Consider the following 26629-nt stretch of genomic DNA (forward strand, 5'->3'; position numbering starts at 1 on the left):
ACTTATGTGGAAGAAATCATTGTGAGGTGCACCTACAAAATGATTATGCAATTCTAGCTATCCCCCTGTCTTGTCTACGGCCTAATATGGCTCTAAGCATGGTCTCTAGTCGCTCCTAAGGATTTTCCGGGGTCCATGCTACTCCCTCTATGCTCTATCAAGGCTAGGTTACCATATAAAGGTTGATTTCTAGCTCAAGTCAAAGCAAAGTCAAGTGAGTAGTCCCTTGGCCAGGCTGCTAGAGGTCCATCTTGGCCACGCTACTAGAGGTCGCTAGACTATACAGTTGTGGTTTTCTTTGTTTTTTTGCTTTAGCGAGTCGGGTCGGGTTTCTAGGGATGTTCGAGAATGTGTCCCAATTGGTCCTAACCTGGAGAGGTGATCCTATTCCTAGTTTTTTGTCTTTTGCCCAACTAGTTCGATTCCCAAAATCAAACAGTTCAATTCTGGGTGGTCTGACTTTGGGAGTCAGACGGTCCAACTAGAGCGTCCGATTGGATGGTCCGATCAGACCAGATTGGGGTCTGAGTTTTTTGGGTCCGATTGAAGCTTTGTCCGACTATGGTGTAGGTCTGACCGGACCAGGTTGGTCCATCGATTGGAGTTTTTTGGGTCTGATTGAGGTGCATGTCCGATTGGACGTGAGGTGAGGTCTAGGTCTGCTTGAATCACGTGGCCCGACTGATGGATAGTCCGATTGGAACACTCGCATAGTCCGACTCTGATAGTCGAATGGTCTGACTCTCTGATTCTGGGAGTTGGACCAGGACATAGTGGTCCATGACTGTGAGCCCGACATCACATTGCGATGATTTCTGGTCGATTTCTCCTAACATTCGTCACAGTCCCCTGTCATACCTTCTAGATCACACCAATGGCATATAAAGAATATTCTTATGTACCTGGAGCAGTTGAAAACACCAAAATCAAAGTGTGTGATCTCCTTTGTGATAAGTAGGTCTCTCTCTTTCAAGCTCTCCTTAATCTCTCAAATGCAAAATGAGGTCTCCCTAGCCACTCTTGGCCTCTTATTGCCCTGCCCAGGTCTGCGTTCACCTTGATCTTTCTCCTTGTACTAGCATTTAACCCAAGATTTCATTTTTTGCCCTTCTTTTTTCTATTTCAACCTGTTATATAGCAGCAAAACCCTACTATGTACTCACACTAGTTTGCTCCTATCCTATCTAAATGCAAACAATATCACAAGACAATGCTTGGGCTAAATCAACCTACTCATCTACACATCAAAAACCCAAAATACTTACTTGTTTCGAAGATTAGAATGCCTATATCTCCTATCTACCTCAAGCACTAGTTTGGGGATGAAACCCTACTTCCATGCTCAATTCGAAGCATGCGGCGCTCAAGGCTCGAATCGTCAGTCCCAACAATGGAACCAAAATGAATGGAGCTCTCTCGGTCAACCCCCGAGACCTACGGACTGCTTATTGGTCAAGCATTTCAAGACGAGTGACAATGGCTACCTCTCACATAGCCAACACACTCTCCCTACCTATGGGGTGTAGTAAGCTTACCTTGATGCTTGATCAAGTATCCTCCTCTTTCTTGCACTCCAGTAACTCCACAATCCTTGAGGCAAGCTCAAGCAACCTCAATACCTCTCCGTCAAGCTCCATCCTCCATAGCCACGCGAGACAAGAGAAGAGAAGAAAAGAGAAGAAGATGAAGAGAGGAGATGGGGATCTTCTTCTCCTCGATCCCTCACTCTCACACACTCACTCCCTCACTCTCTCACACTCCCTCACTCAAGCACACAACACAAGAAGGTAAGAAGAAGAGAAGAAGAAGAAGAAGCTTTTTGCCACACACCAAGAATGAGAGTTTCCATTAACTTTTTGGCTCATGTACATGCCCTCTCTCCCTTGGGCGGTCATCCCCTTTTTACATGGCCGTGGTCTAGGCCCTTTTGTCCATCGTCCTCCTATCTTCCTAGCTTCCTTCCTACCATCTATCTACCTTTACAATTTGCACAGGACCTTCATGCCTCTTCCATTGTATTTGATTTCCTCCTGGGCCACCTCTCTTGGGTCCTGACTTGTGCTTTTCCATTTTTTTCACTTTCTTCTTGTGCTGAGGTTAACAATAACCAACTAGCAATAGAAAGCTATGTACTTGTTTAGGAGTACATGGTGGACTCATGGCAACGATAACCTTTATCTTTTTAAGATCATTCGCAATACCAATCGAGCTAACCACATGTCCCAACAACAATCCATAGGGCACTCCAAATATGCATTTCCTTAGGTTAAGAGTAATGCAGAATTGCCTATACTGCTCAAAACATTTTCTTAGAATAATTAGCTATCTTTCTCTTGTAGTGGCTGCCCCCAGTTCATCAATAAAGACTTTTAGTTCCTCTGGAAAAATATCACCAATAGTTTTATCAGTTTTACATTGCCAAGACCTTGCTGCATTGCATAATCCAAAAGCCATCGCATGATACACAAAGGTATCAAATATAGTGATAATTTTTTTCTTCAACTTATATTTCTCTGCGATCGCTAATTGGTTATAATCAACAAACTAGTCTATGAACAAATAGATATCCCTACTCGCTAATTAATCTAGAATCTAATCAATAAATGGTAGCAAATAGTAATAGTTAACTATTTGTTTATTGAGCCTCCTAAAATCTACGCAAAACTAAATTTGATTATTATTCTTTTTCTTAGTGACCCAATGAGAACAAGGCATCAGCCCGGGTCTTGTCGTGGCACCCAAGAACCTACCAAGCCCTTGCAAGGCGGCATTTAATCATTGTTAACGCTCACTTTTATTTTCACTCCAACCTTCCCTTTTCTTTTCTTTTGTGGCAAGATGTCACCCCAAGGGAAGGGCAAGGCATCGGACTCATCCCTAGGAACCTACCATGCCTTTGCAAGGCAATAGACAACTGCTCTAGGATTTTTTTTTTCCTTTTTATTTCAGCTTTTATTTGCTAGGGGTTAGAATCTCTTTTTGCACACCTTTGTATACTGGTTTTTCTTAATATATTTATTTCTTGATCACACATTTTTGGACAGGCTTCGCTAGCTGCCTCACCACTAATAGAAGCTTCTAGAAATAGCTGCCTAGGAAGCTAGCAAGACAGGGTCACTCAGGACTCCTCAAAATATCGCTTTTAATGCTAGACAATGGCTTCATAGGAGGTGGCCAACTACTTGAACCTCCCCCCCAGATATACCTTACTAAACCTTAGGACTTCATGTCATGACTTTTCGATTTTCAATAAAATAAAATAAAACCCCCACAAATACATATATATAAGTCACGACACCACCTGGATTGGCCACCAAAAGCTCCCACACAACAAAGGCTCTCTCTAAGCACTTTGTTGAACCTGTTTGGTGCAACACTAAAACAGAAACCTATTAAAAGCACCCGCACCAAACAATCACTGTGCCCTCTTGGCCTAATGAGATATAACATTTCACAACAAATGAATTGGCCCTCTTGACCTAAAGAGATATAACATTCTGCATCTAAAACTAGGCCCTCTTGGCCTAAAGGAATATAGCAATGTAACTCATAGAAATCCCTCATTGGACTAACACTGATAGACAATGAGAGCTCCATCCCAAGGAGACATTTGGACTCCAAGCCCTAAACTAAATGCATTAAATTGTGACCCATACCTCATGCATAGATAGCAAGAGAGGTGTACACATAGAGTGTCATCTAACCAACCTATGGGTCCAAGATAATAACGGAAAATAGGTCTCAGCTACTCTTTGCATCACCCATACTAACCATCGTCTACCATATAGAGCATGTTCTAATAAAAGTCCCAACATGCAATAAATATATCCAAACTAGGACCACAATTTAAAAGGAGGTCTTTTTCATATGCATAGTTGACTAATGAATCAACAAACTGATTCCAATGCCGTGGAATCAGCTGAAGAGACACTTTCTCAAAGTCATTGATCAGGTTCATGGTAGCACAATAGTACATACGAAGAATAGGGTTCTGTATATTGTGTACATCACATTCAGTTGGTTCAAAACCAACTTCGAATCCCCTTTTACTAACAACTGGCGAATACCACTCTTCTTCGCAATGTTCAATCCCTTAATCAAAGCTTTGTACTCCATCATATTATTAGTAAAGCCTACCCCAAGGTAGAAAGCTAATTTCATCATGATTCTACGCTGGGGATCCCTAATGACCACACTTATACTCCCTTTCTTGTTGGGACCCCTGGACGCTCCATCAAAGTATAATGTATACATCCATGATGGGTTCACACAGCTAGCCATCATCACCTCTACTCGTAATTATGATAATCAAAATTTATCATGTTCAGAGGATGTGTCGAAGGCTCCATTCCAACTTCTTCATTGAATATAAGAGGGATACTCGTCAGAATTCATAAGTAGTGATGACATAAGACTTTGATTTTCCAAACAAATGATATGTCCTCTTGATCAATGATTTTATATCCCTTACTCCACCATATAAGCTTTCCTTGATGATATATTTGCTCCAAGTACAGGTGTTCCAAGTAAGAATTTAGCTGCCCCATCAACCAATGTTTTCTCTTATAGGTTCGAGGACTTGCAAGGCATAATTATCATTAATGCATTTAGAGGGATAATAAGATTTAATCTTATCAAGATTAATCTTATTTTTAAACTCCACTCCATGTAGATGAGCTAGTAATGTTGTGAACTTATTTTTCCCTATTCTGACTATTTTGAAGGGACCATCCCACTTAGGCTCTAGTTTCCTTGAAAATAGCTCCCTACGTGCATTATAGTATAAAACTAATTGCCCTGTCTTAAAGGTATATTTCTTCACTTTTAAATGATGCAACCGTTTCATCCAACGCTTAGCCACTTCGTGGTATAATAGACTCTACAATTTGAGCTCATCCAAGTGTGCTAATGTCGTAAAGTGCTCAAAGAGTGCATCTTTGTCTCCCAAAGAATGGTTAATTGCGAATCTTATGGTCAGTAAATCAATCTCTAGGGGTAATACTCACTCCTTCCCATAAACTAACTTGAATGGGATGTGGCCTATGGCTCGTTTAAACATCGTGTTATACGCCCACATTGCCACATATAACTTCTTATCCTATTCTCGTTTCTTCTCTGATACTATCTTTGATAGAATCTCCACAACCTGTTTATTGGTACCTTCAACCTGCCCATTCGCTTGCGGGTTATAAGGAGTTGTCTTATTGTGCTTAATCTACCATGCTTCAGTCAGGCTCTTATAAATCACCTTATTTAGAAAATGGGTTCCATGGTACACTAATTCCTTTGGCGGACCAAATCACCAGATAATCTACTCAAGCAGGAAGCTAACAATCTCCTTTCCATCATCTTTCTTCATCGCTCGTGCTTCTAACCACTTCGCAAAATAGTTAGTTGCCACTATGATATATCTCTTATGTGTAGAAGACAATGTGGTAATAGGACCCACAAAATCGATGCCCCACTTCTCAAATGGTAGTATATCCATAATAGAAGTCAATGGGCGCTTCCTAATCTCCCTACTGTCAAGCCTTTAACATATATCACATCTCTTGACATACTCAAATGAATCCTGGAAAATGGACGGCAACCAATATCCAGCTTTTAAAGCTTTTTGTGTAGTCAATTGTCCAACAAAGTGCCCTCCACAAGTTGAGTCATGGTACTCTTCCAAGATAAACAACACGCTTCCTAATCTCCCTACTGTCATGCCTTTGACATATATCACATCTCTTGACATACTCAAATGAATCTTGGAAAATGGACGGCCACCAATATCTAGCTCTTAAAGCTTTTTGTGCAGTCAACCGTCCAACAAAGTGCCCTCCCCAAGCTAAGTCATGGCACTCCCTACCAATATAGTGTTCCTACAATTAAGGCAAATTTCAAAGCCTGCTATCTAATTTTCCTATTCTTTGATTTTGATAGAGCGACTCCAATCTCTCATGTGGATAAATGCGCTATAGCAGCATACTAGGATGGAATGGAGGCCGTATCAATTTTAAATAGTCCCTCAATATCACTAACTTCAACTGAGATTTTCATTGGTTCCCCAAAATCCATAAGACATTCAACGATCCCTTGCAACTTGGATGGCTTGCTCTTATTTTCATAATCAAACTCTTGTAAAGTAATCAACCATTTTGCTAGGCAATCATGTATTTGTAACTTGTTTAGCAACAATCTAAGTCCTTCCGCCTTCGTATAAAATACTACCTTTTCACAGAGAATATAATGCCTAAACTTTTTGGTCACAAACACCATCCCAAGGCACAATTTCTCCATGTAGGTGTAATTAAGTTTAGATATCCCCAATTTAAAACTAGCAAAAGCTATTGGATGATACCATTTCTCCTCCTAGATCTGGGCTAAACAATAGCTAATGCTATGCATTGTGGCTCTCCTGAAAATATATAAAAAACCTCACCCCTTTTGGGTGCTTTTAGGATTGGCGCTTTTGCCAATTCCTGCTTCACATCCTCGAAGGATACTTGACAAGGATCACTCCAAACAAATAGACAATTAAAAGATAATAGATTTGTCAATGGCATTGTTCTTTTTGCTAGTGCTTTAATAAGTCGTCGCGATAATATCCCACTACTAATGATAGACATCTATGCACTTCTTTAGGAGTATGTGGTAGACTCATAGCGACAATAACCTTTATCTTTTCAGGATCGGTTGCAATACCAGTTGAACTAACCACATGACCCAATAACAGTCCATAGGGCACTCCAAAGACACACTTTCTTGGGTTAATAACAATGTAAAACTGTCTACAATACTAAAAACACTTCCTTAAAATAATCAGCATTCTTTCCCTTATTGTGGTGACAATAACCTTTATCTTTTCAGGATCGGTTGCAATACCAGTTGAACTAACCACATGACCCAATAACAGTCCATAGGGCACTCCAAAGACACACTTTCTTGGGTTAATAACAATGTAAAACTGTCTACAATACTAAAAACACTTCCTTAAAATAATTAGCATTCTTTCCCTTATTGTGGCTACCCCTAGATCGTCAATAAAAAATTTCAGCTTCTCAGGGGAAATATCACCAAAAGTCTTATTAGTTGTACATTGCCAAGAACTTGGCGCATTGCATAATTCAAATGCCATCACATGATATGCAAAGGTATCAAATACAGTAATAAATGTCATTTTTAGCTAATCTTCCTACGCAATAGCCATTTGGTTATATCCAACAAAGTAGTCCATAAATGAATAGACATCTCGACCCGCTAACTGATCTAGAATCTAAGTTAGGGTCTACAGTAGAGTTTTCCAATATCTCCACCTCTGATGACTCAAACGGCTAGATTTTGCTAAGAAAACTTGAGAGATGGTTGTAAGATGAGTGAGAATGTTGCAGAATGAGAAATTTTAAAGTTTCATTATGAGAAAGGCTAAAAAGCTATTGCTACCTTGCTCAAACAACTGCGAAAGCTATCGCCTATATAACTTAGAACCACCAGAAAGGATGTTGCCCCGTCGTGTATGCTATTATCTCTACAAAAGAACCTTGGGCTACTGTCACCTATACTTAGAGGGATCCAAACTATTGTCACATGTTGTATGACTAGTCCCTCATGGTTGAAAATCACATCAGTAACATCTCCTTACTTTAGCTTCTTTCTCACAATGGTTGGAATAAACCCCCCAAAAACGTTTTTCCCACTTACATGGGCAAGTTTTACAAAGTGGCAGCTTTCTAATCCCATTTTCTAACATTATCTAGGTTATTAAATTAATTTTAAAATATAAAAAATAATTTAATATATATTTTGGTGTACACAAAGTAATTACACTAGCCAATAATTGAATTGGCTAGGTCAATTTGTCTTTCAAGTATCCTTAAGCACTTATTAATCCTTAGATTGATATTAATTTATTAATTAATGCCTAGTCTCGAATGCCACCTAATATTAGTTGCCAATAAATTGGTCTAGGCCAAAATCTAACATTGGGTACCACTTAGTACTTGATAGATATAACTTAGTATAGCACTTAGTACTTGATAGATATAACTTAGTATAGCTTGTGGCTTTGGCATCAACAACTGATATTTTGGGGTATTGGGCCCTACATTGTGAAATAATTAACTTGCACCTCGCATGTGAAAATTACATAAGCACATTTGATTAACTTTAATCAAATGCTAAGCAAAGAAATAAAATTTTGCGTCCTCGTGATAGACCACCCCTTTGAGATCCTTGCAATCATCCTCAGTCGCACTACAATGTGCCAAATCATCCATTGCCACAACAACTGGAAATACATGCTAGCATTGTAGTTAAACAACATGTGCACCGATTGCTTAACCATGCTCATGTCCTTTGCATGTGAAATTCTAGTCACTTAAACTAATTACAATCCACATGTATGAATCATAACCATTGTCAGAACCCTAAAGGATGCATCTACATGCAAAAACCCTACATTGCTTTGACCTCGAAGGCATTGTAATGCATAAAGTGAGCATAAATAACACCTCATAGCAATGATGTACCGCATGATAGCCTGCAAAGCATACATTAGCTGCAAACCACATGTAACTTATGCAATCATACTTCTTTTGCATGAGTTGCAAATGTATATTACATACCATCCATGTATTCTATACATGCCTTGCAAATGTATAGTTTCAGGGTCTAGGTGCAAACCATACCATATGCATATTGACTAACAGTGAGACTAGTAAGCTGAATAGTGATCCAATGGCAAAAATACTATCAATATACATTACCTTGGATGCAAACCAAGGACATCCAAGATCCACTACATAATCAAGCTATCCATCACTAGGGAAGTGGAGATGCAACCTCCCCACTAAGCGTTGGGAAATACTCTGGACCTTCAATGCTTTGCTAAGCCTGAAGAGCCATCCGCTCTAATCGAAACACATCAAGATAAAGTGCATCACTAAAGATGATCTATGAGGTCACCCTCCTCCATCTAGTTGCATTCTTTTGTAGGTGAAACAATGCGAAGCTTTACCAAGAAGCACATGGAAACTTTATCTCTAACTTTACTTACCTCAAAACCTCAACTAGATTCTAGGCCTTTTTCTCTCTTGAGCATTGTGATGCTTTCTGCTCTCACATTGTTGCAATTCCAACTTGACTAATATGCAACATCGCATCCAATTGACTAGCTCCTCATGTGTACTTGACATGCAAGGAGCACTAGATGCATTAGGAAACATTCTTGTTTGTATACTTTGGACCATTGCAATGTGACTATGCATGGAAATACAACCTTACCAAGATACATTTTCCCGTACATTGCATGCATTACTAGTCGCTTTTTTTCTCATGCAGGCATTATAGTTGTATTTTTTCTCATGACTATCACTGTATGGAGTATTTGTATCAGTAGCATTAATAGCATGAGTCCAAAACACAATGGGTTGTATATATGCATTGCCAAACTTGCCACTTTGTGCCCCATAATCATACCAACGTTGCTATACATGGGATTTTGCATATTACTAGTCATACCCAGATACATTGGGCATTGCACACTACACATTGGTTGTTGCATACCATAAGGAGTTGTGCCATACATCCATGTATGCGATCCTTGACCCATCATAGCATGGAAACTAGTGCCACCACCAAAGGATCCTTCCTATCCCATCATTGCATGTATGCTGTGTTGTCTAAAAAGCATTGGATTGGCACTTCCAGGTTGGCCTTGAATATGTATTGATTGCCCCACCGGTATCATTTGCTTATACTCGCTATCCACATTTGAAACATCACGCTATTGTATTGGCTCTTCCTTTGGTGCATCTTGATGTCTCGAAGCTCTTGAAGATGATTTTCTCTTCTTGCCTTTACTACCCTCCTTTAAGGGGTTCAAAAAGTGCATGAACTGAGGACCATTTACCAATTGCACAAACATTTCAGTTGTTGCCATGTGTTGATATTTAAAGTGGTCATCAAATTCCTCTTCCTCTTGCTAGTCATTAGCTTCAAGGGACTTAGAAGGATCCACGTTTTGGTCTAAAACAACATTATCACAGCTGGCTACCCATGCTATGTGCCTTGTCCAAGATTAAGCATCGCATTTTCCCTTTTAGATAGAGAGGTATCATCCTTGCTTGATCCTGTCTCACTATTTGAAGACATTCTTGCTATGATGCTCAGCTGAATACAATTTCAACACTAAGCAAATCTTCTAACCCTCAATTAAGTGCTTCGGGCCCACCAATTTAAGGGAATTGATGGTATTCAGCAATGGAACCTCGAAACTGGCCTTCCTCCTTGGAGAGAGTGGTAATTACCTAATTAATCAACAATTATAGCAAGCACAATAAATCACATAAAGTGAAATGCATACTTTACTACTTTAATCTTGGACAATGGACAATCTCTTGGCCCCAAAACTAGCATCCCTTTTGGTATTCCTTTATCTTATAAGAAATTGAAGGAGTACAATTGAGATTCACCCATCTTCTTTGCTAATCCAAGTGCTACTTGTTGTTATTAATGACTAGCAAGTCTTCAAACTAATTTGCCCCTTAGTTTACTTGGGGAATTGGCCTTCACCTTGCTCTTTGCAATACAGACTTAGCCCTAAATTGAAATCGGCTGGTTGATCTCTTGAATCTCCTTGAAATTCTTCAATTTCAGATGTTAGAATTCAAGTCCTAGGTCCTCAATTTTGAGCACACATCCCAAGGTGGCTGTCAAAACTCTAACTTCTACTACAATTTAGGGTTTGTAGCAAAGATTTTCCAATATCTCCACCTCTGATGACTTGAATAGTTGGATTTTGTTGATATAACTTGAGAGATGGCTGTATGAAAATTTGGAGTTTCATTATGGTAAAGGCTAAAAATTTGCTAATGCCCTATTCAAACAACCATGAAAGTTGTCATCTATAGCTTAGGACCACCAGAAAGGCTACTATCCCCTCTTGTATGCTATTACTTGCATAGGACATTGGGCTATAGTCACCTATACTTGGAGGGCTCCAAACTACTATCACCTATTGTAGAATTTGTTCTTATTGACTGCAAATCACACCGACAGCATCTCTTTGCTCTCTAATACATTCATTCTCTCTCATTATGGCTGAAAGAGACTTCAATAAGTCCCCAAAAACGTTTTTCTCACTTGCATGGGCAAGTTTTGTCAAGTGGTAGCCTTTTAATCCCATTTTCTAGCATTATCCAACTTTATATTATTTTTTAGAACATTAATTTTGAAAGTTAATTCAATGTTTGTTTTAGTGTCTAATTTTTTTTTCTAGTAGCCAAGAATTAAATTACCTGGGCCAATTTATCTTCCAAGTATCCTCGAGTAGTTATGAACCCTTAGATTGATATTGATCAATTAATTAATGCACAATCTTTAATGTCACCACTAACATTAGTGGCCAATAAATTGGTCTAGGCTAAATTTTGACACTGGGTACCACCTAGTAACTATTAGACATAACTTATTGCAACTTTTTCCTTTGGCATCAATTAATGTTTTGGGGTCTTGGTTCCCATAGTGTAAAATAATTAACTTGCACCTCAAATGTGTGTCACATTATCACATTTGATTGGCTTTTAATCAAATGCTAAGAAAATGATTAAAAGTTCATGTCCTTGTGACACATATGTTTGCCCTATAAGCTTCACATATCTTTGACAAAATTGTATTATTGATGCTCCATATAAAACACACAATTTTCTATAACAAGGTGTATGAAACACATAGTTTTGAAATAGAGGAGTACCATTTGGAGGAAGCTTTGAAGTAAGGCATGGAGCTTGGTGACTATAAGGTAGCTAGGGTGTAGAGGAGGCTAGATTTGGGTGAATCCATGTCCAATGATGATCCTTCAAACCTATTATTAGTAGCATGTCAAAAGCTTATAGCCCCTTCGATTGGGTTGGCACTTTTGACTTTATTTATATATGTATGTATGTATGTATGTATATATATATATATATATATATATATATAGAGAGAGAGAGAGAGAGAGAGAGAGAGAGAGAGAGAGAGAGATGGGAGCAAGGAGAAGTCGAGGCTCCAATGGCGAGATGCATATTCGACTTTAGAGGACACAGTCATGAGCGAACATGAAGTCGACTCCAATATTGATTAGTTAGGGGATCACTTCTAATGGCCAGTGAATTGGGTAAAAGGTTAAACTCTATATTCACCAATGAAAACTTACGCCACGAGTCAATGAGATTAACTCTCAAGAGTAATTGGATGCCTTGGAGGTCCGCGCATGGCCGGCTCTTCGTTATGACTTCTGTTCCTACGTATCATACCAGACGTCCACGGCGAGAATCTAATTAGGCAACATTCGCAGTGTCCCAAAAGTAACAAAAAGAGAGGACGGTAGGAAAAGGAAAAGAATGACGATGGTAGCTTGGTTATGTTCTCCTCCTCCTCCTCCTCCTGTTGTTCTGTAGCGCAAGTCTACCGAGTACGACTCCGTCCACGCTCCTCCTCCCAGCTCGCCACACCTCTTGCTTCGAATCGCCCATGGCCAGGGCCGTCGGTGCAATAGGCCTCATCCTTCTGATGTTATGCACAGTGAGGCAGGGGCTGGCGATCCCCTTCCATCCCAAGGACCTCCTCCCGGCCCTGCCTCACCAGGTGGCATGGCCCTTCCACAACACCTTCAGCAATGCCGTGGATTTGCTGCCCCATTTTGTGTCGTCCGTCGGCCCCCTCCAGTCGCAGACCGTCTCGTGGCAGGGCTCTTGCTTCGCAGACAACCATGCTTACATCGAATTCACTGACGAAGGAGGCATCCTGCACATCCAGGTAATTCCCTTTCTTTCTGCGCCTTGATGCAATTGTTATTTACATGTCTTCGGCTTAATCATATGGGAAATTTTCTTGGCTGAGCTGTAAATTCCCCAATGATCCGTATGCCAGAATGGTGAGAAAGAAAAGGACTTGATATTGTCCTACGGGCTGAGCTTATGCCATATTGGGAGGAGGAAAAATGGTTCCCTAGAACCCGTACGCCAGAATTTTAACTGGCAAATTGACTTGATATTGATTTCGGGTTGAGGTTATGTCACAAATGGAAGGAAGAAATATGGCCTGAAGATTGGCTCCCTTAGTGGATTGCCACACGGCTGAAATTCCCCAGCAATCCCTCTAATTTATTGCGACATCATCAGAGAAATACCACCTTTTGCAGTGTATTCAGGCCTTAAGACCATCGAAATCATGGCTTTTGATGAGATGTCCCTGTACTTTGAATCTTTGAGAAACATGACAACATCTTATGGCCTGGAAAAATTTTGCTGTAGCTGACGACGTTCTTTTTAACGTTGGCAAGCTTGCATTAATACAAGTCAAGGCCATTCTTTACTTTCTGCAGGGCGAGGTATCATTCTTCTAGCTTGTTGAACAATTTTCTGACAGGCCAAAAAAAACTTCTGCATGGTGATGGTACTGTTTTTCGAGCTTGTAGAGACTACAGCTAGTGTATAAAGTGAATGGGGACCAAGCCTTCATTTTCAATGCACAAGTATATGCTGTGCAGGTCTGGCAGTGTTTACAAATAAGATGATGGTTGTAGATTGGAAGGTGCCACTTTCAACATCCTACCATAGTGCACGTTGGGATCATCCAGTATGAAATGAGTGGTCAAATTTAGATTGGAATAAAGGGATGTGGAGTTTAAATTTTGAGCAATGGGGTGAGAGCATCAGCTAAGGCTGTCATAATTGATTGGCTGCTCATGTTATAATGGATGTTTTTGTTGCCTTGAAGCTTCTATTTGGATGAGGAATTGTGATCTTCTAGAAGTGCAGTATACAATTCTGTTCTGTTTTACTTTTGGTGTCTTGAAGGTCAATGTGGGCTTCAATAGCACCACTACTAATGGGAGGTTAGGTTTAACTTTTGATCCGTTGAGTTTGATTTATTCATTCTCTATGAAAAGGATATTGACGGTTTCTTTGTGTTGCTTGTGCAGACTGGGGAACCTGCCAGCTGGACCTGCATGGACCTTTATGTATTTGCTACTCCATACAGGGTGATGTGGGACTATTACTTCACATCTCGTGAGCATACAATCAGGATTGAAAAGTGGGAAGAGAGAGAGCTTGACTATGTATGTGCTGTAATGTACAGTTAGGAAAATTTGAATGTCTTTTTCGGTGTGACTTTTGCAAGTTAGAATTTTAGCTCTCTTAACCTTTTTGTGGTTTGCCAACTGGTTCCGCAAGATTATGGATTACTAAAAAATACTAGTCAGTAACTGCTTTTATGGACAGTTTTCCTGTTGTGTGTACTCCCTAGCAATGGGTCACAGGGATCTGATGCTAGTATTTTGTGGTCTGCCAGCTGGTTCCACAAGATTAGTCTACCAAAGCTGGTACCAATCTATAAATGTGGAAGCAACTTGCACAGTGATGGCCTCTAGCTTTTGTAGATCTGTGTTTACAGCTTACCAAGATGGAACTTCATGAGCAGAAAAGGAAGAATTGTCAATTTGAACATACGAAATGCTGGGTTTTTAAGCCACATCAAGGGCCCTTCCTGTGAAGAGTATTTCCTGAGAGAGTACAACTAGAAATCCTTACTTTTTCTTGTGGTGGTCTATTTTTGAATGGAATAGGCTGAGGTTGAAAGTTAAGTTTGGTGCTCTGAAGTGTAAGGCGGCAGATGCCCTGAGTGGCAATATGAACTCCGAAGGAGTTGATAAGAGGTGAGACAAGGTGGACAGATTCTAGCTGATGTTGAAGCTCATTTTTGTGCCTGTGCTGTCCCAAACAGATCAGGTGAGATTGGATTAGAATGGGATCCATATACAGTGGGCTTGGGTCCTAACGGAGTCTATTGGTTGGCTGAGAACTCACTGTTGCTCACTATGTCTGTCATATAAATAGTGAAGCTATGGCCATGCAAAAGAGAGAGAGGCTCAGAGTTGATGTTTTCGACAGGATATTCTCGTCCTGACCTAACTGTCAACTTACAGTGCAGTCCCCGGACTGTTGTCTTTATTGTCACGTGTTGGCTTTCAGACTGCAGCATGACAGACTGCTTTTACAGCAGGGTTTTCAGTCCCTTGGCCTCCTTTCCTGCTCCCACAACACCACTCTTGGCATACCTACCTTCTACACTTACTCTGGAGGAATAGTGCCTTCTGGGAATATTGCCATTGCCACACACTGAGCATTGTGTTTCTGAGTGTCCAGCCACTCCAGGGGTTTCATTCAGAAAGAGTATAAACCATCATCCTCCAAGATTAGCAATAGGAGATGTAACAAAGCTTTGCCTGAGCCATCACAGTTGGGAAGCAACTAGGCATTATTATCTTCTTCTTCTTTGGCCACAACAAAAAGGACAAATGGCAAGAAGGCTTCTTATATTGCTTTCTACATTTGTTTGCTTACAGGATGTGGTAAGCTAGAAGGCTAGCTAATCTTCATTAACAACATGAGACTTGTGTAGTGTTATCACAGTTAATTGAGTCAGCGTTGATTATCTTATGGAACCCTTAACTGGGATTACTTAAGAAGAATTCAGTCCTCTTCATATTCTCATTGTGGATTTCAAGATCAGGTTAGAAGAGGGCATCTAGGACAAAAGCAAGGTGCTTTATTTCACCCCATGGCACTGAGGGACAGTTGGGTGTGTATTTCACATGAGCTGAGTTGTGCTTTGGTTCTCTCATTCTTTTTGGCCCAGGTTCAAGGTTGGTACTCAGGATAAAGGCAGAGTATTGCAATGTTCAAAAAACCTTGCAAGTTATTCTTGAAATTAGTACGAGATAATAGACATCACTGGATGTTTTATGGCCTTGATGATGCTGCAACAGCTGAATGAGCAATTTGCAATGTTTGATTAACCGGAATTTGGAATCAAACTACAATTTTAGGAAGTCTTGTTTAGCTTGAAGGAGGGAGTTAGAGCCTACAGTTTCAAAATGAGCACCAATTTATGGAGCAGAGTCTAGACCAATAGATTTGTTAGGGAATCATTTGGGTACTATTAAAAACAGTTTGGCAATACACCCATTTGATATTGGTCTAGGTGAATTTGGTTTAGGGGGGTTTGGTAATCAACATACAGCTCTCATGAAAGATCTCCAAGTGATTGATTTTTAGTGGAAATAAAAAGAATAGCAACAATCTTGCTATCGATACTTTCAAAAAAAAAAGAGAGAATTTGCAGCAAGTTTCAAGTGACTGAAGCTAGTTTATCATGTGATAGGATAGCAAGGCTCCCTATACCCAAGATTGATGAGCTTTTTGATCAATTGCCAGGGGCAGAAATCTTCACAAAAATTGATTTAGGATCAGGGTAATCATTTGATGATGTTCCTTAGATGGCGTTCAGGACCAGATGTAGGCACTATGAATTTTTAATGATGGCGTTTGGTCTTAGCAATACACCTGCTATACTTATAAAACTCATTAATAGTGTTTTAAATCCCTATGCAGGTCACTTTCTTGTAGTCTTCCTTGATGATATCCTAATCTATAGTAAACTAAGGAAGGGCATTTGGAGCATTTGCCAAAAGTGTTCCAATTGTTAAGAGTCCATTCCCTTTTACCAAATAATTCAAGTTACCCACAACTCTCATGTACGACCAAGGCCCACACTGATAGAAGTCCTATTGCAAGAGCTGGGTATGGCGCGGAAAGGAATGAGCTGCTGTGGGGGGCAGCAGTGCTACCACTGAGGGGGGAAGGGCCGCTCGGCTGCTATTGAGGGGTAGACATGGGGTTGGGCTCATCACTGCTTGATGGTCAGCCACATCCTTAAGCTGCTGCTATACATGGCAGCCCCTCCATTTGACTTTGTGCAGCCAGCATTTGCTGTGTCCAGTCTGTTATCTTCCTCCGTCATCAGCCTGATCTGGTGCTCTCATTGATGCCTTGGGCTGTGTGCAGGACTGATCAGTCTGTTGTATCTTCAGCATTCCATTTTCAGATTAGTGCAATCTTTTCCTTCTCTTTCCTTCATTCATATCAGTCTCTTGCTTCCCTTCTCTTGCTGTTTGTGTTTCTCTTCCGTTGTGCACTCTTGCAGGTGTCCTGGTCCCGCTCCTTGTTGGGAGGGGGAGGGGCTACGAAGCGAGCTGCCCTTGGCTAGGGCTGTTGGGCACTGGCCCCTGATTGTCTTCTACCTTGGCGTCTCTATACTTAATGAAGCCATCATCATCCATGATTGCTGGGCTGTCTCCTATTGAGTGGCCTTGATCCCAGAGAGTGTGCACTTTGAAGCCTGGTGTGTGAAAACATGGCATCTAAGGCATTGCCCACGTTCTCTTTTTTATTCTTCCTACCTCAATCTCCAAGACTTTAGGGATTTTCTTGACGTTTGTCATTGCCACATCTACATTTTGCACCCTTGCTCCCATCATTGCATCAGCAAATGAGGCAGGGAGTACTATGCCAAAGAGCCATCCAAAGTCCTTCACACAATTGGCAGTACTTGATTGCAAGATGGGTGAAGAGAAGGTTGATAGGATGTTTGGGGAAGTGGTGGAGAAGCCTGGAATTCAAGACTCTGAACCTGCTGTAGCACAAAACCATGTAAATAACTCCCCTTACAGATACAATTGGAGAGCTGTTGATAAAATCTTGTGCTGCATTTGCTGAGGTGAGGTCCACCATAAAAATACCTTGGCTCATCAGCACTGCCTTTGTTATCTGATACGAGACACTAGAAATGAAATGTGGAACCCGATTAAAAACAAACTCACGAAGAGTCGAATCCACTCAGTGAGAACATCTCAGGATCTTGAAACAGTGGCATGAGACATTCGTTTCTCCTCCCAACCTCGCCTAGATAGTTGCTGGCACCTCTCTTCTCGTTTCCTCTGCTAGCCGTCCACTTCAGGTGAGTCCTACTATTCTCGGACTCTCTAACTCTCTAGGCTCCCCTAGACCCCGTTCGGGTGCCCAAGGCCCTAGACGGTCATCCCTCGCGTCCGTTTCCCATAATTTACCTTATTAATGTAACATTTCCTTCCTCTTAAGAATTGGTTTCGTCCTCGAAAACGATACTTGGAAGGTCCAATTGTAAATTGGGAAACCTTTTCCTTAGGGTACTTACTCGCTCCCATGTTGAGCTTTCTTCTGAACAATCTTTCCATTTGACCAAACATTCTTGATAAATAGTATTCCTAAACTGTCTGTTACGAACATTTAATATTCTTTCTGGTTCATGTGGATTAGATTGGTCATCTAATAGCTCCTCAATGTTATCATTTAAGATTAAATTATCCAAATGACCCAGCTTCTTTCTTAGCTTACTTACATGAAAAACTGGATGTATTTTACTACCAACAGGTAGTTGGAGCTTGTAAGCCTGTTCTCCCACCTTTTAAGTATTGTGAAAGGACCACAATACCTGGGTGAAAGCTTCGGACATCGTCCCGTTTTCATGGTTTTAGTTTGTTCAGGCCCCTTAAGATAGATCAATTCTCCTTCTTCAAAGGAGATGTCTCTTTGGTGAGGATCTGCACAAGCTCTAGCTCGATTTTGAGCTTTCTTAATATTTTCTTGAGCAAATTTTAACATACTATTCATATCCTCCAAAAAATCCTTGGCTGCGTGTACCTTTTCCTTATGCAGTCCTACTGCATGAGGAGCTCTGGGTTGAAACCCATACATTAACATAAATGGACTATAGCCAGTGGAAGAGTGCTTGGCACTATTATATGCAAACTCCGCTATCGCTAGATACTCTTCCCAATTAGTTTGCCTTTTACTTACATATGCCATGAGCATATCTTCAAGGATTTGGTTAATCCTTTCAGTTTGCCCATCAGCTTGCGGGTGGTCCGCCGTACTCATGCTAAGTTTAGTATCCAACTTCCTAAATACCGCATGTCAAAATTGACTATCAAATTTTCTATCCTGATCAGAAACTATATTTGCCGGAAGGCCATACAATCGGTATATGTTCTCTACGAACAATCTAGCCAATTCTGGTGTTTTAATATCAGTTGAAGTTGGAATAAATCTAGCCATTTTGGTTAACCTATCCACAATCATCTACACAGAGTCATGCCCCCTGTGTGTTTTGGGTAATGTAACAATAAAATCCATGGAGATACTCTCTCATTTTCCCGAAGGAATCTCTAATGGATGGAGAAGTCCTCCCATTTTCAGTCTTTTAGCTTTATTAACCTGGCATTTATTACATTTGACCACATAGTCAAGGATGTTGTTATTCATTCCAAGCCAATAGAATTGCCTTTTAATAAGACTATAAGTCTTATTAACTCTTGGATGTCCTGCACTAGAGGTATCATGACACTCAAAGAGTATATGGCGCCTTATTTCTTTATCTTTCGAGACACATACCCTACCCTTGTAGAGTAAATAACCATTATCAATGGTAAAATTCTTCCACTTGAATCCCATTTGAGCAACCCTTGATGCTCCATTTCCTTGTTGAACATCCTCAGATATTCCTTCCTCAGTGGAGGTCCTTCCATTTGGATCCCCATTTTCTATTGCTTCCCATATGTTGGAATATGCCGGATCAACCTGGCATTTCCCTTTTAAGGATTTAAGCAAATTGGAAGTGAACTGAGTAAAACTCAATTCATTTATGATGGGCATTCTGCTGAGTGCATCAGCCACTATATTATACTTTCCTTTTCTACACCTTATCTCATAGTCGAACTTTTGAAGAAGTTCGGCCCATCTGGCTTTACGCCCTTGTAGATCTGGTTGGTCATTAAGCCACTTAATGCTTTCATGATTCAACAGGATCAAAAGTTTGGCACTATATAGATAGTGCCTCCATTTCTTCATTGCATGTACTATTGCATACAACTCCCTCTCATAAACAGAATAATTCTGTTTTGCATGGTCTAATTTCTTGCTTTCAAAAGCAATTGGTCGATCTTCTTGTAATAAGACTGCACCTATTGCCTTATCACTGGCATCAGCTTCAACCACAAATGGTTTATTGGGATCCACAATTAATAGTACTGGAGCTATAGTAATAGCTACCTTAAGTTTTTGAAAACTTTCATTTTGGTCTGTTCCCCAATTAAAGCTCTTCCCTTTCCCTTTAAGTTGGTCTGTCATTGGAACAGCTATTTTGGCATAATCTCGAATGAATCTACGATAAAATCCAGGTAATCCTAGAAAGATCTACAGCTCTTCCAAGTTTCTTGGAGATGGCCATTCAATAATTGCCCTTACTTTTTCTGGATCCATCTTGATTCTCTCTTTTGAGATAATATGCCCCAAATATTTGACCTCTTGTGCGAAGAATTCACATTTAGTTTTCTTCGCATAAAGGGAATGTGTTCTTAACAATTGGAATACTAATCGTAAGTGTTCCAAATGTTCTTCTTTTGATCTACTAAAGATCAAGATATCATCCAAGAAGACGACTGCAAAATGTCCTAGATAGGGCCGTAACATACTATTCATTAGCTTCATAAAGGTAGCTGGTGCATTAGTGAGGCCAAAAGGCATCACCAAAAAATCATAATGCCCATATCTAGTACGAAATGCTGTCTTAGGAACATCTTATGCCTTAATTTTGACTTGGTGATAGCCTGATCTTAAGTCTATTTTTGTGAAGAATTTTGCCCCTTGTAATTGATCAAAAAGATCTTCCATTTTGGGCATAGGAAATTTATTCTTCACCGTTATCTTATTAAGTGCTCTATAATCAACACAAAGTCGCATAGAACCATCTTTTTTCTTTACCAATAAAATTGGCGAAGCCCAAGGTGAATTGCTGGGTTGTATAAAACCTTAATCAAGGTAATCCTTAATTTGTCTTTCAACTTTTTAGTGCTGTGTTTCACTTAACCTATAAGGTGGTTTAGAAATAGGGTGTGTATCCTTATTTGTGTCAATCGGGTGATTATATCACCCCTATCTGGTAAAAGGCCACTTGGTAAATCAGAAGGAAATACATCTTTAAATTCATCTAACAAACCACTTAATTCATTACTTACATTCAACTCACAAACAAGAAAATTGTTGCTTTATATTACAGAAAGTAAAAGTGTTTTGTACAGGAAGAGACCATAACATATATACCTCACAAGCTTCCTTCTTTATCAGCTTTTTAACTTCAGTGGAACACAACAAAGGATTATCAGATACTTCATGTTCACCTTGAATCACAAAAGGCTTACCATCCCTTTCAAATTCTAGTGTATTATGATGATAACTACGTTTTAAGGATGGTTCCAATCCCCATAGCCACTCCCTCCCTAAAGCAATATCGGCTCTTTCCATATTCATAATTTGGAAATCAAGTTTATCTTTATATCCTTGAATCTCAATTTCCAAATTGGATACCATTGTATCCCATATTTTATTATCTTGACCTTGCATCATACGAATAACATATTGATGCCCACTCTTTTATTGGGGAAGTTTTAATTTTTTGACAAGTGCATGATTTATGAAATTGTGGGTAGCAGAGTTATCAATCATGACTCTAACCCTCTTTCCAGCTATCAATCCATGCACTCTAACTAAATCATGTGGCCCAAAAGTAGGCTGTTACATAGAAGTTGACATACAACACCTGTGTTGTACATCCTTATGCAAGACCTCTAAAGATTTATACTTTTCATGCCCCTTTAATTCTAGGGTCTGCACTACATGGATTTGTTTTTCTTTTCCCTTGCCCTTGTCCTTATCCTTTCCTTTATCTTCCCTCTATTTCCTTTGAGGGCAATTCCAGGCAGCTTGGTTAGGGGATAGGCAATTGAAACACAATATTTCTTTTTTGGCCTTATCAAAGTCATCTTGACTTAACTTTGGCCTTACATATTGTTTCTTTTCAAAAGGTTGTTTCTTGCTCTTAAGAAATGGCATTTTCGTTTTAAATTTGCCTACAAATTTTGAGGTTTCCAATTCCTTAGTCTTGGACTCCGTATTAGTGAGTGAGTGTACCTGGACGCGTACTATCTTCATTGATTAATGCAAATTTAATTGCCTCTTCAAGCGTCTTAGGTGAACTCCTTTTCACTTGCTTTTTACAGGCCTTATCTAGTTCCCTAATGAATCCTCTTGTCTTTTGAAATTCATCTATTCCTTCCAATTTGAGGATTATCTCACGATATTCCTCCAAATATGTCAGCAGGGGTCTTCCCTTTTATTTGAGATAATCCCAATCTTCCCAATTTCTTTCCATTTCATTTTTAGGAAGGAATTCTTTCAAAAAGACCGATTCAAATTGAGCCCAAGTTTTAGGTATTTTATTTGCCTCCTTTAAAGTTGGCCACCATTTATACGCCTTTGGCCCTAAAGTTAAACTGGCCTCCAGCGCTTGGAGATGTGATGGAGTATTTTTAAGTTTGTGCAAATCCTCCCATTTTTGGAGAAATTTAAAGATAGTGTCTTTATTTCTATCTTTTTCCTCCCCCTGAAACTGAGGGGGTTTCATATCTTTTAAAACTGGATTATCCCTCAACTTGTGGTGGGGTTCTTTAGGATCTCGCATAGTCACATCTAAATCTTTCAATGAAGATGGAATATTCGAGGTTTCTAGCTTATTTTTATCCCTTTCTAATAATAAAGTTGATTGAGATTTTATTTTGGTGAGTGTTTGAGTTAAAAATTCCATTTGAACCCCTTGTGCCTGCACACGAGCAGTTAGATCATCAAATTGTTCTCGTGTGGCAAAAAATTCTTCCCATTGCTCTTCTTGTATCTCCGTTTCATGGGGATCTACCATATAGTGGTCCCCAGAACTAGAACCCTCAATTACTCCCTCTCTCCCTTTCCCCTCCATTAATACACTGGAATTGGAAAGCAAATATAAGAAATTTGCGTACAAAGTGAAGTACTTCCCTGGTTATAGTGATAGGGCAACTATTGATGGCTTCTAGTAATAACCCCGAAGAGTGAGTAATAGTTCATCTTTCCCAAACTGAGGCAGTCACGTTGATAATAAAGCTTATTGGCAGGAACACCGAATAAGGACGGGCCTAAACACACCCCCTCCCTAAACGGGTCACATGAACTAGCTGTACCCCTGTTACGTGTGAGACTCGTCGGGTTTTACGACTGTTCAATTGCTGCGCTCACAAAATCAATCGTGTATGACAAGATGCGGGCCAGTATGATGTATGATGTGTGGGGCACCGTCTTCTTGCCTGACCCGTGTAAGCGTTGGAGAAAGCCTTCGTGAGAAACAGGCGAAAGCAGGATCCGATCCGACGGCTGAAGCAGGACCCGGCGGCTCCGGCGGCTCCGGCGGCTCCGGCGGCTCAGAAGCAGGACCCGACAGCTCTGATACCAGTGATATGAGACACCAGAAATGAAACGTGGAACCTGATTAAAAACAAACTCACGAAGAGTCGAATCCACTCAGTGAGAATGTCTCACGATCTTGAAACAGTGGCACGAGACATTCGTTTCTCCTCCCAACCTCGCCTAGATAGTGGCTGGCACCTCTCTTCTCGTTTTCTCTGCTAGCCGTCCACTTCAGGTGAGTCCTACTATTCTCGGACTCTCTAACTCTCTAGGCTTCCCTAGACCCCGTTCGGGTGCCCAAGGCCCCGGACGGTCATCCCTCGCACCGGTTTCCCATAATTTACCTTATTAATGTAACATTATCTGTGAGGTGCTAATGCGCAAGGTGGACCGAAGCCAATCCCGAAGTTGTGCTTTGGAAGGGGAGTGACCCACGACCTTTTTGAAGACCAGTCTCCTCCGATTCCTTCTTAGTAGTGTGAACTGATTCGCTGAATGTTTGAGGGAAATGCTGTTGCAAAGGAAGAGAGCAGCTGGTAATAGGCCTGTTCTTCAGCTGAGCGTTTGTTTTTTTGGGTTTTGGGGGGGGGGGGGGTGGTAACTTGAGGGGCCTGCATGTGGGGTGCAGTATTGGCTGGGGCAGGAAGGACTGGTGGCAGGTTGAAATCATTGTGCAGGGGGTGGCAATAGAGGTTAAAGGAAAGGGGCAGCAGCAGGGGCTGATAGGTGGGCGGCTGCAGGGGCAGGGGTGGCAGGGAGAGGGCAACATCAGGGAGAGTGGTGCCAGGGGCAGAGGTGGCAGCAGACAGGTTGCAGGTGGCAGCTGGGACTGACGAGGTTGCAAGCAGGGGCTGATGACAATGTAGGTGTTCACTGTTGCCAGGCAGCAGGGGGGGCAGTTGGGACTGGTGCGGATGCAGGATGGGGCAGGGGCAGGGGTGGCAGCAGACAGGTTGGAGGTGGGAGTTGGGACTGACGATGTTGCAAGTGGTGGCTGGGGCTGGCGACAATGTAGGTGTTCACTCTTGGCAGGCAGCAGGGGCAGCAGTTGGGACTGGTGTGGATGCAGGATGGGGTAGTGGCTGGGACTGGTAGGGTTCTGTCAGAGTGAAGCAATGCGGAAGTGAATGACCGTGACAGAGTGAATGGAGAGAGAAGAGAGAGAAAGAGACAGTGAAACACAGAAAATCTGTAGAGAAGAATGTTGTATAAGGATGCAGAATTATACACGGGTGCAGAGAATATCTGCGTATGTCTCTGCCTTGAGGACCTCGATCTCTATCAGCCCCGAGTGCTGTCTCCGTCACCAGTAGGCTAAAATCTGTCAAATACAAGTGATGTAGTTTGTTCGATACTCAGCCTTTAAAAGGCTGGAAAGAATGCCTTGAAAGATGCCCAAAATAGGCAGCTGACTGCAATTGGCAATTGGACAATCCGACTATTGCCACGTGGTAGTGCCACGTGGCACTACTGACATGGTAGGGAGTTGACTCCTAACACCCCCTCTCAGACCTTGGACAAGGCTGCAGATATAAGGATCTGGAATGTCGATGAAGTAAAGCCTCGGGAAATGCCTTCGTGAACAAATCTGCAAGATTGTTTTCAACCTTACAATATTCCACATCAATGGTCGCATCCAAAAGCTTCTCCCTGATGAAGTGATATTGGATCTCTATGTGCTTTGTCCGGGCATGGAATATGGGATTTTGTACCAAGGCAATGCAACTCAAATCTCATTGTCGCACCATAAGATAGTATGACGAGTCAGGGGGCAGCCATGCTCCTCCAACAACCGCCGAAGCCACACAATCTCACACGTGGTAGAAGACGCAGCCCGATACTCTGCCTCAGTCGAAGATAGGGCTACCGTGGACTGCTTCTAGCTACTCCAAGAGATAGCACCAACACCCAAGGTAAAACAATAACCTGTAGTAGACCGCCTTTGATCCACATCGCCAGCCCAATCTGAATCACTCCAACTTGCAAGAACAAGATTAGAAGCACTTGTACCTGCTGGATAATAAATCCCTAAGTAGGATGTCCCCCTCAGATACCGTAGGATCCTCTGAGAAGCCTGCCAATGCACCTGCTAAGGCGAACTCATGAACCTAACCAAGAGACCTACAACAAAACATAGATTAACCTGTGTATTGAGGAGCCAAATCAATGATCCAATCAGTTGATGGTAGTGAGTAGCATCCGCCAAAGGAGAATTTGCGTGTGAAGTGGCCTTCCAGTTCGGATCCATAGGAGTAGAAATGGACCGACAATCCTCCATCTCAAAAGTCACCAAGAGCTCCTGTACGTATCTTTTCTGATAGATGAAAATCCCCCTATGAGACTGATAAATCTCATGGCCCAAAAAGAAATGCAGAAGTCCTAAATCCGTCATCTCGGACTTCTGGTGTAGGGCTACCTTCGTCTCTTCGACCTTTTGGGTATTAGCACCTGCAATAATCAAGTCATCAACATACAAAACAAACAACACATGACCACCCTCAGAAGTGTGCACATAAAGTTGTGGATTGGCCCTAGCCTGTAAACCTACCCATCCGAAGAACCAAATCTAGGAGGCTACTCTACATAGATCTCCTTCTTCAAATCACTATTCAAGAAGGCCAACTTCACATCCAACTGAAAAATAGGCCATCTCCTATGGCTAGCCAAGGCAAGAACAACACGAATAGTCACCATGCGAGTTGTAGGGGCAAAAGTATCATGGAAGTCTACACTTGGGCGCTGTGCAAAACCTTTAGCAACAAGGCGAGCCTTGTGCTTGTCCAAGGAGCCATCACTATGGTACTTGGTCTTGAAGATCCATTTGACAGCAATCACCTTCTTATGAGAGGGATGAGGCACAAGGAACCAAGTGCCATTCTGCTTAATAGCCTCCAACTCGGTTTTCATTACCTTCCCCCAATGATCAGACTACGAAGCTTCCTTCACTGATGTAGGCTCTCTATCCTGCATAACACGGGACATCAAACAGTAGCTAGAGCAAACAACCTCCGTAGTATGTGCTTGGTGCCTCCGTGACCTTCGTGGTCCATCCTGCGGTTCCCACTCCTTAGGGACCCTCTTAATTCTTGAATCTCGTAGGGTGTCATGGGCCCAACGAAGAGGAGACTGAATCTCTCCTCGGTGCTCTCCATTTGTAGTGACCGGGAGGTACAAAGATCGAGGCAGTCAATGTTCGTTACGTGTAGCGAGACAGAGAGTGAGAGAGAGTAGAGTAGAGAGCGTGCACGATTTGTAGGTACAATGATGAGTGTACCACTTTAGGTTTTTAGATAGATATATATGCGTAAGTACAAGTGCTAAGGGTGTGTTCACACCCGAGCACATTAAAAGGCACGAGGGCCTTTATTCCCAACAACCTTCCACCTAAAGGCAATGTGCCTTAAGAGGAGAAAAGAATAAACTAAGTCTAGGTATATACAAAGCTGAAA

The 26629-nt window shown here is 41.3% G+C and overlaps 1 protein-coding gene across 1 annotated transcript in view; it reads left to right on the forward strand.

Annotated features, from left to right (window-relative positions):
* The first annotated feature begins 12305 nt into the window (after positions 1-12305).
* Positions 12306-26629, forward strand: part of LOC148040869 (uncharacterized) — a 51547-nt gene continuing 37223 nt past the window's right edge. Inside the window, exons 1-2 of the mRNA XM_087671473.1 lie at positions 12306-12783; positions 13952-14089. Coding sequence (XP_087527599.1) covers positions 12499-12783; positions 13952-14089 — 423 coding nt within the window. The 5' untranslated portion in view covers positions 12306-12498. The remainder of the gene's footprint in view (positions 12784-13951; positions 14090-26629) is intronic.

Source organism: Lygodium microphyllum, chromosome 1 (genome assembly GCF_053477565.2).
Source record: "Lygodium microphyllum isolate KBCC chromosome 1, Lygodium_microphyllum_v1.1.10, whole genome shotgun sequence".
Classification (NCBI taxonomy): Eukaryota; Viridiplantae; Streptophyta; class Polypodiopsida; order Schizaeales; family Lygodiaceae; genus Lygodium; species Lygodium microphyllum.